This window comes from Delphinapterus leucas, chromosome 13 (genome assembly GCF_059928025.1).
Source record: "Delphinapterus leucas isolate spDelLeu-1000000601 "Yukka" chromosome 13, BTC_Dleu_Yukka2, whole genome shotgun sequence".
Lineage (NCBI taxonomy): Eukaryota > Metazoa > Chordata > Mammalia > Artiodactyla > Monodontidae > Delphinapterus > Delphinapterus leucas.
In genome coordinates this window covers 2,889,957-2,900,078 of record NC_143141.1, presented here as the reverse complement: position 1 = coordinate 2,900,078, position 10,122 = coordinate 2,889,957, and the positions used below count along the sequence as shown (strand labels likewise).

The following is a 10,122-nucleotide window of genomic DNA, read 5'->3' as shown; positions in this document are numbered from 1 at the left end:
AGTAAACTAATTTAAAATTGGGCCAGACCATTTACTATAATTCTGCTTTCCTTATTAGGAAGACAAAGTTTTCACAAAACAATGGACTGAGGGAACTTCTTTCTCAACACCATGGAGCAGGTGGCTGTCCAACTCCCTGACTTTGGACCCATCCTGGCTCAGTGCACTGTATCCCCTCCAGCCACTGACCACTGACTGCTTCCTACTGCCAGGAAGCATGCCGGGGACTTACAGAGGAGCGAGGTAAATATTATCTCCCCATTTGATAGATTTTAGATAGGTTCAGAAACACTTGTTCCGGAGTTGAAGAAGCAGAGAGTCAACCACTCAACTGCGACTTCAAAGTTATACGGGCTCCAAGGACCCTCCTTGGGTACTTCTGTTGGGGAACAAGGAAGGGGATGAGCCATTCGTTCAGTGACAACGCCTTGTCACCTTGGGTAAACTATTATTGCTTTAATATAATGAGAAACCAGGAGCCTAAGAAAGAATCTCATTAACATGGATCCGGGCTATTCCACCAGGAAATCAGAATCATTTGAATACTAGGATTTCCTTTTGGGAAGCCATATGGGGAGGGGATTGATGACAGACATCTGGATACATGTGCCTGTTTAAGGAAACTTGCATCTTTCCCTCTCCTCTGGGGTTACAGGTAAGCATGTGGCCAGGTGACCGGAGGGTCCCACTACCAGTGACAACTCCTTCTGGGGCCCACATTCCCACAGCTCCTTCCAGGATTCTGCCCGGTGGGCGGGCTCGAGCTGGACACGAGGGAACTCAGGCACACACTTTGGGTTTCCTCCCCTGCTTTTAAGAAGTGCTTCCGACGATAATAGAGAGTCAAAAAGTGTCTGGTTGGGAAAGTAAATAGATACAAGGCAAATAAATAAAAATGCCCAGAAGCAGTTACAGAGAGGAAGTGACATTTTTCTGTAAGTCACTTTTCTGATGGACCGCAGGCCTGCCTCGCCGAGGGTGCCAGGCGAAGGCTTCCCGGAGGGGGGCGGTGGCCGAGCCCCAGGGCGTCCCGATAAGAAAATCAAACAAAAAGACGATGGAAAGACCACACGCCGGTCCTTCGATACCGAAGTTGCTGCCTTGCTCGCCTCTCCCGTCCTCCTATTCGCTCCGCCAGCGCGCAGGGTCGGAGCGGGGCCTCCCCTCCCCTCCCCTCGGCGCCCCGCTCGGCTCCGCGCAGGGTCCCCCGGGCCGGGCTGCGCCCCCGGCCGAGCCGCGAGCCGCGAGCCGCGAACCCCGCGCCGGTCCCAGCGCCGCCCGAGCCCGGCCGCCGTGCGCGCCCAGGTGGGTCCCGGGCGGCGGGCGCGCGGGCCTGGGCGGCCCCGCGGCGTCACGGGGCGGAGCGGAGGAGGCGGAGGAGGAAGGGCGCGCGGCGGCCGCTGCCGGGAGGGGCGGGGGCGCCGCGGCGGGAGCGGAGGCCGGAGCAGAGCGGGCCGGCGGGCGCGGGGCTCGGCGGCGGGGGTCGGCCGGGCCCGCGGGGTCCGCCCGGGCCTGAGCGTCCGCCGAGCGGCGGGAGGAGCGAGGGGCGCAGACAAAGAGCGGCGCCTGGGCGGGCGCAGCGCGGCCGCCGCCCGGGACCCGCGCCGCTGCCCCGGCCTCGGCGGGCGGCGCGCGAGGTAAGCGGGGCCGGGGCGGGGACCGGGGACCGGGACCGGGGCCGGGGCCGGGGCGGGGGCCGCCAACTTGGGCCGCTCTCGGAGTTGCGGCGCCGCGGGGCTGGCGGGGCGGGGCGCGCCGGGGCCGGGGGCCGGGTGCCCTCGCGGCCTGGCCCGGCGGCCGCCGGCATCTCCGGCTCGTCCCCTCCCCGGGCCGGGCGGGCTGGGCGGGCCTGCGCGGCGGTCCCGGGACTGGGCCCGCGCGGGGGCGCGGAGTGGGGGCCGGGCGCGCCCCCGGGGAGGACCGCGCGGATCGCAGGCTCCGCTCAGGACGCGGGAGGCGAGCGCGGCCCACGGAACTTCTGTGGGTCGCGACTGTTTGCGAACCCTTGCGGAGCTGCTGTCACTTGGCGTACGGGAGGCTCTCCGGGCCGGGGCGCTTTGTGCCGGGGCCGGGTTCCGCATCCTGCCCGAGATCACCGGCCCCGGAAACAAAGTTTCTCACGATCGCGCTGCCCTGGGCTTATTCTGGGCGATCGAACCACCCAGCGGTTCTGGAAGAATTCGGTGTGTGACTTGAGGGCGTAGACGGTAACTCCCCTGGTGAGCGCAGTCGGCGTGGAGTGTGCGGGCGGTGTGATCGCAAAACGCTTTCGTTTGTGGACCGTGGAGATCGCCCTGGAAGGGCTGCGCGGGTGCCCGGGGGTTCCGGACTCACTGGCGTCTCTACAGCGCGGGGGACAAAGCAGGAGCGGGCTCGGGTCGGCCTCTGGCACCCAGGACAGGTCAGGTCGGCAGTGTCCCCCGTATTTGGCTTTGTTTATTTTGCCAACAGGTTTAAGGCTGAACCTGGCAAGTTCGCGTCTGCACAACGGGATGAGCAGGCCGCAGCGCTGGGCCCGCGCAGGCCCACCCCTTCCTTTGACCCCAAAGAAACTGCACCCTGAGAGGCCACCGGGTGTGGCTTGCGGGACCCACAGGTAGGGGCGTCCTTACCTGGTCCCGGCCCAGTGTGGCTTTCTCCTGGGCTTCGCCAAAGGGATTTTGGTAGGAATGAGAGTTATTCAGGGTGTGTTTCATCCCACTGCATTTGATACCGTAAGCCACAGGACTTAAAACGACTGAAAATGAAATTAATCTGGGCTGCTTTAACTTATCAAAGCAGACCTAAACTTTGCTTCTGAACACTCCCTTAATTCACTTACCCAGTGGCCCTAGATGAACGGGTAAATTAATGACAGGATTCAGGCGTGGGTGGTGGGGTTGTATAAAGAGGGTAGCAGCCAGCGAACACGAGCAGATCGAGTGGGCCTAACCGGGAGACTGAGCTGTCGGTGTAGGCTTTTAGGTGTTTGGAACAGGGGTTTCCCCAGATGTGGGTGTTAACCGTGTTTCTGAATTAGTGACCAGGAGGGAAAATCCTACTTCGATGTTTCTCTCCTCCAGGTTGGTTAGATGTAGCTTTGAAGAAAGAGGCCGGACCGTAGTGGCCCTCTGGCTGTGGCTAGTTGAGGCTGAAATTGGGAACTTAAAGCAGCTGTAAGCTGGTAGTTACCTAGAGGCCTCACCTGGGTCCCGAGCTTCTCAGCTGCTACCTAAATGCTCAGCAGGATTGATCCTGGGCCACGGGATAACATTGCCGTCTGGAGGATAGGCTGACCCGTCCCCTTCGCTCCCCATTTAAGGTGGGGCCTGATTAAGGTGATTGCAAGTAGCTGTGCTCATTTGTCAGGCTTTGAGGTTTTCTTTATTACGTGCCCTATACTTCAGTTCTCTTCATCCCTCATCTCTTTGAAGCTGCCATATTTCCCAGCCTCTGTTAAAATATTTGCATTGGGGGATTATTGAGGTTTTCCAACAAACAGATCATATGTACACAGTATTTGAGACATGTGTTGTCATCCACTGTAAACATACCTGACATCTTTCTTGTGTGTGTACAAACTGGATAACCTTTTAAAATACCCTAAAGTCTTCTCCATTGCCCAGAATGACCTGGAGCTTTTTCCTTGGTCACTTCATTAGCATTGGCTGGATGAGGCTGTGTTACACATGTTTCTCCGGGATACGCATGCTTCTAACTGCCCAGAATGGCCTCCGGTGAACCAGGGGAGAGGGCCGGGGACATGCTTCTCCTCTATGAAAAATCAAGCGGAAGATTGCTCGCTAGAACTGTAGGGTGGGTAGTGGACCATGTTTGGAAATCTAGTAAGCTAACTTTTTTCACAGATGAACTGGAAACTCCCCACAACTCCCCACAACTCAAATCCGAGGCTTGCGAGATGAGTTTTCCCATCCAGATGAGTTGCAAATGGCCCTTCCAAAATGTTTCTCTTTCCTAAAATGAGTGATGGAAACCCTTTGTGGCCTGTTTTCAAAGGCTAAAAATGACATCGTGCTGATACTGTTAAATGCTCGAGTTAAGACAGTTTAGAAGGAGGTCAAGAGAGCCATTTAACGGTTTCAAAGTATGGAGCTGAAGTAAAGATAGTTTCTTGTTTCTTTAGGCCATTTTAGTAACACAGTTTTAAAAATTAGACTTTTTTTTCTTTTCCTACATTTCACTTTGAATGGATCCCAAAGTGTGTCTGTTTCTGAAGGTATAATTAACATTAACCAGTTATAACTCCCTCCCCCAACACACACACACGCATTTGTCACAGTTGGCCCCGTGGCTTGTGTTCATTCCTTGTACACACGGATGCCCAGAAAATACTGATTGAACACGTGAATATTGAGTTCTGAGCCTGTCAGTCATTAAGGCTCTAGGTTCATAAGGTTTTGCTTCCAGCACGTCCAGGTCCAGACAATGGGAGGATTTGGTCTGGTGGCCTCTCTATTTGGTAAATTCTCTGTCAAACGAATCACTTATAGTCCTGAAGCTAAAATTAATTTAAAAAAAAAAAAAAAAGCAAGAGGAAAAGCAAACCCAGCTACATAACCCCCTGGTGGGTTGCCTAAATGTTTTACTTTTCAATAGGTTGTCTGTCCAGGTTAACCTGAACTGGAAACTCTGGGCAGAGCATTTGTTATCCTGGCCTGGTAAGCTAGCCATTTAGTGTCCTCTTACCTCTTTTTATACCATTTTTTAATGTTTTTAAGAAAAGAAGCTTCAAGTGCGCTCAGAATCGAAATACTGCAATTTCCCCTTTTGAGAGTTTTGGAAAGTGGGATCGTTTTGCTGGTTGGCAGTTAAATGAAGATCTGAAACGCCCAAGTCAGATAAAAATAACAGGTACTAGTGTTCAGATGGAAGATTATGGCTTACCAATTAGCTTTCCCATCCACCACCATACTTAGTATTGAAATAACATGGTGACGTGGGCTCCAGCCCTGATGTCTGTGTGAGGACCCCGGAGCCCAGAGACAGTGGTGGGGTGACAGAGCCCCCTGGCTGCTCAGCAGGAGGAGATGACCCCCAGAGGTGCTGGGCATGGTAGTCCCTGGGAGGCTGTGGGTCTGCCGCAGGTCCTGATGGGTGGAGTGTGTGGGCCCCTGCCCAGCTGCAGGTGGGAGCAGGGCGGGCAGGTGAGTTCACTCTGGAGGTGACCTCCTGTCCTGATTTCGGTGTCTGAGCCCGTTGGCCTGGACATTCTCTGTGAGTTGAAGGGCGCTTGTCCCCATTCAGTGTGTGCACGCCTGCTCAGGCTGCCCTCACAGATCCCACAGGCTGAGCGTGAAAAGGAAGCTTATTTCTCACCCTTCTGGAGGCTGTAAAGTGAGGATCCAGGTGCTGGCAGACTCAGTTCTCGGTGAGCCTCTCTTCCTGCTGTGTCCTCACACGCCCTGCATGTGGGGCGTTCTGGCGTCTGTTCCTCTTCCTAGGAGGACACCAGTCCTGTTGGGTTAGGGCCCCACCCTTCTGACCTCATTGAACTTTAGTTGCTGCCAGGGCTCTTTCTGCAGATGCAGGCCCGTCGGGGGTGAGGGCTTCAACATGTGAATTCGGGGGGCAGTTCAGTTCATAACAGTGCGCCACTGTGTTCAAAACCAGGCTGATGACTTTGGGGCTTCCTGTGGCTTCTGTCACCCCGATCTGGAATCTGGTGCTTGAGGACATCTGTGGCGGGGAGGGGAGGGGCTGGCAGCTCAGTGCTCATCATGCAGCCTCCACACGCGGGGAAGGCGGCCGCTGGGATCCAGATACTTCAGGCTTTGAGGAGAACCGTTAGGAGAGAGAACTAGCCCTGACCAATTCCGTCTGTGGACGCTTCCTCTCAGCCGGTGTTGGCTCAGCTGCAGCACGGTTTTTGGATCAGGATCATGGTCATATACAAGATGTACGGGAAGTGCTGGATTTGGTATGGAAGCGAGAGCGTTTCCTGGCCACGGATGGAACCTGGGGCCAGGAACATCGCTGGGGCTGCTGCTAAGACTGTGGATCTGCTGGGAGCCAGCGTCCCCTTGGCGGGTGCGGGAGGGTTCGGTGACGTCCACCCTGATCGCTGCCTGTGTTGCTGGCCTGGGCCAGTGGGAGCTGTTCTAGGTGATCACCTGTGTGACCACAGCTCTCCAGCTGGAAACCTGTTCATTCCTGACTCAGTCGGTCATTCCAGTGAATCATCCGACTTCCCTCCGGTCATTTCCACTGAAAACTCTGAACATCACAGCTGTTGGCACCGCCTCCTGACCTGCCTGCCTTCTCGTTAATGTCCCCAGCATTGACTCACTACGTCATCCTGGACTCTCCCTTGCCTCCCAAATCCCAATCTTATTAATTTTACCTCCAAAAGATCTCTTTACACCTGAGCCCTGCGGTACTTCCCCTCTCACTGGCATTGGCGGAACACCTCTTTCACCACGCCTACCACCCTGCTTATTGCGCCCGGGTACCTGAGCCTGGCCGTGGTCCCGTCGCTGGCTCTCCACTGCCCTCGGGTCAGCGTCCCCCATCCTCAATGTGGCTACTGTGGGCCTGCGCCACGGGCTCCTCACTGCTTTCTCAGCCTCTAAATATGCTTCCCCGCCCCCAGTACACACTGGATGGCAGCCTGCTAGTTGTGATAACGTTTATTGTCAGTTTATTTTTAAAGACTTCTGTACTTTGGGGCCGATTCAGTGTTACCCTTGTAATAACAGCATCACGGTGCAAGTGCCCCAGAACTATACCTGACCCTTAAGGAAGGAGGAGAGGCTGGTGCCGAAAACGCTGCCTGTGTCTGTTTTCATGTGGGGTGTTTCCTGAAAACGCCCCTTGAAGATTGTCAGGAGCCGTGCTGTCCCATTGAAATATAATGCGAGCCACAGAGGGGGTTTTAACTGTCTAGTAGCCGCATTAAAGATGTAAAAAGAAACAAGTGAAACTAATTTTCACAGTCTGTTCTTTTACCTGGTAGAGCCAAAGTATCTTTATTTCCACGTGTTCAACATAAAACGTTATTAATGGGATGATTCACATTCTTCTATTTGTGTGAAGTCTTCGAAAGCCGGCACGTGTTCTCCGTTCATGGCGTACCTCTCCCCTCGCAACATTTGGGTGTTCAGCGGCCCCATGAGGCTGGTGGCTGCATGCTGGAGAGCACAGGTCTGTACACTTTAATGATGCAAGCTTCATTTAGTCTGTGTTTCCCTAAGTTGAGATAGCTGAAAAGACATAGAGGAAGCAACCTGGGATCATAATAATGGTAATTTTTATTCTGTAGTGGGAAAGGTGTAATCTGTAGTTCTGAGGAATACTGTGGTATTTCAGGTACTCAAGCAATTTTAGAGTACTCAAACCAGATGTGGTTACCTATAATCAGGATACTTGTATATTTTACAAAGGTTTTAAAATGTGTGTAGAATTCTAGAGGTTAAGTTACCAATTCAAAATAACTTTTTGGGAATGTTAGTGTTCAGTGTATTTCCGATATATTTAAGTACTTAATTTCTAAGTATAGAACCTAAAAGTCATATTTCTTTAGTGATCACGGGCTTCTTTCCTAACGCACACACACCACACGTTGTAGTGACTGTGCTGACCACGTTACACAAAATACTAGCTCATTGAATGCCTTCAAAAGTTGAGTGTGGGGCTTGCCTGGTGGCGCAGTGGTTGGGAGTCCGCCTGCCGGTGCGGGGGACGCGGGTTCGTGCCCCGGTCTGGGTGGATCCCACGTGCCGCAGAGCAACTAAGCCCGTGCGCCACAACTACTGAGCCTGCGCTCTAGAGCCCGCGTGCCACAACTACTGAAGCCCACGCACCTAGAGCCCGTGTCCCGCAACAAGAGAAGCCACCGCAATGAGAAGCCTGCGCACAGCAACAAAGACCCAACACAGCCAAAAATAATAAATAAATAAAAATAAATACATTTATATAAAAAAAAACCTGCGTGTGATTTCTTGCTGTGTTTCTCTTTATAGTCGAGGATATGGAGACATAGCAGGTCAGGCTGCCAAAGGTTCCAGAGCTGGTCAGTGGCAGATTTGGAATTCACACTCAGGCTGTCTGACTTCTGAGGCTCTGCTCTTATCCACTAAGCTAGGCCACCATCTCTTCATTAAGGTGTATCTGAAAATGCGTAAACAGAGCTGTAAACTTTTATGATGGTGTAAGATTGGAGGAACATAATGGAAAACCATTGATAGGGAGCAGAGCTTGGAGGTCGTTCATTCTGGGAACCTCTTACCAGCCAAGTTATGCTGGAGGCCCGGGACTTTGGAAGGACATCGTGAATAAGCACCGGCTGCTCCAGTGGTCCTGGCGGGTGTGCCGCGGAGAGTCACAGAGGCGCACCCGTGAGCGTCCCCGGCCTTGCAGCTCGTGCCCGCCAGCCCTCCTTTCTGAGTACCAAGAGCCAGGGGACCCCCAGACAGGCATACTCTCCAGCTCAGAGCAGGGCCTCAGCACCCCCTGGAGGCTTCCTTCAAACTCACATGGCTGGACACACACCAGAGTGTGTCTGCAGGGGGGGCCTGAGAATTTGCTTTTCTGATGAATTCTCAGGTGATTTGGAATTTTGGAAGACTGCTGATCTAACTTTGTGGGAACTTCGACATCGGCTGCCGTCCTAAGCGAGGCTCCTAGTGCCGGACCATCCTAAACTCGCCCTTCCGTTGTTGGAGGGCCCTGGAAGCACTGGGTAGCCTCCCCTCGGGGCAGATGGAACTGACATACAATCGAGAGTGTGGTGCTGTTGGGGGGACTTCTGTGTGTTTCCAGGTCGGAAGGCGGTCTCCGATGGGCTATCACGCGGGCAGGCTCTCTGAATTCACAGGCTTAGGTTTGCAGTCCAGCTGCTTCTCTCCATGCAGGCTGTCCCAGGAGGAGCAGCAAAGATTTATTTACTTAAACAAGCTTAATAATTCTCCCAGCCGCGGTGAGGGCGGCCAGCTCGGGAGGAATCTTAGAAGAGGGAGAGATGGGCGTGAGACGCTTAGAGAAGGCGCCAGTGGCTGTCTCATTGGACGAAGCCCATCAGTGTCGGCATCGATCTTCCTTAAAGGATGTGCCTCAGTTTCGTATCCTATGAGTTTTGGCTGAGCGTTTAAGGATGTCTGCAAGTCAACAGATATTTTAATTATGTCACTTGCAAGCCTGGCTACAGAAGAGTGGTTCTGTCTCTCTTTCCCCCTTTCCAGCTGTGTTCGTTTTAAGGGCAGTCCCTTTAAAAGCCTGTGTCCCTGTTTTCAAGTCCGTGTGTGTTGGGGGCAGGGGTGGTGGGGAGATGTCGGGATTGGGGATAAACAGCTCTCTTGTTGCTCTGAGTGATGGGAACCAGCTTGGGGACATGGACGTAAAAACTGCAAGCTGCTGGAGTATTTTTAAGAGACCACGAAATAACGAGGGATTCAGAGAGTTACTTTAGAATCAGTTTCAGGACATTTGATATAGGTGAATAGTGAATTTTCACCAAACTGCTTTCTTTCTTTCTTTTTTTTGCGGTTACCGGGCCTCTCACTGTTGTGGCCTCTCCCGTTGCGGAGCACAGGCTCCGGACGCGCAGGCTCAGCGGCCATGGCTCACGGGCCCAGCCGCTCCGCGGCATGTGGGATCTTCCCCGACCGGGGCACGAACCCGTGTCCCCTGCATCGGCAGGCGGACTCTCAACCACTGCGCCACCAGGGAAGCCCTGCTTTCTTTTTTAAGGAACATACTTAGCAGAATCTGGCAAGACGGCTATAAAAGCAGAATTTTCCTTCTTTTGGTTCTTACCTCTGTATTTCACATTCGTGTGTGATTCCCCGACCCTGGCCATGCAGCTTAAGTCATCTGCCTTCCTTACCTGCACTCGGGTGGTTTTCCTTTATGTGTTCACTTACTGCCTTCTTCGGACTGGCCTGGCTTGTGTGTACAGGCTCCCCTCCCTTTATTAAGACGCCTGTGCTGCGTCATTTCCCTTCTTAGGGTCTCCGTCGTAGGTTTCTCTCATATGGTTCAGGAGATAAGACCCGGTGGTGACTATAAAGAAACTGTCCTCTTAAAACTGGGGGAAGGACAACCGACCCTCTGCTGTTGTCATTTTCACTTTGAAGGGTGCCTGGGTGGAACTGAGGCTCCGTCGAGGGTCGTAGATGAGGGCTCCGG

General features: G+C 53.7%; 1 protein-coding gene across 1 annotated transcript; it reads left to right on the top strand.

Annotated features, from left to right (window-relative positions):
* Positions 1–919: 919 nt before the first annotated feature.
* On the top strand, positions 920–2,596 carry LOC149747665 (uncharacterized). The gene is made up of 2 exons (XM_089922552.1): positions 920–1,637; positions 2,452–2,596. Exons 1-2 carry the CDS (start codon positions 952–954, stop codon positions 2,561–2,563), a joined length of 798 nt encoding a protein of 265 aa, XP_089778678.1. The 5' UTR covers positions 920–951; the 3' UTR covers positions 2,564–2,596.
* The last annotated feature ends 7,526 nt before the right edge of the window (positions 2,597–10,122 follow it).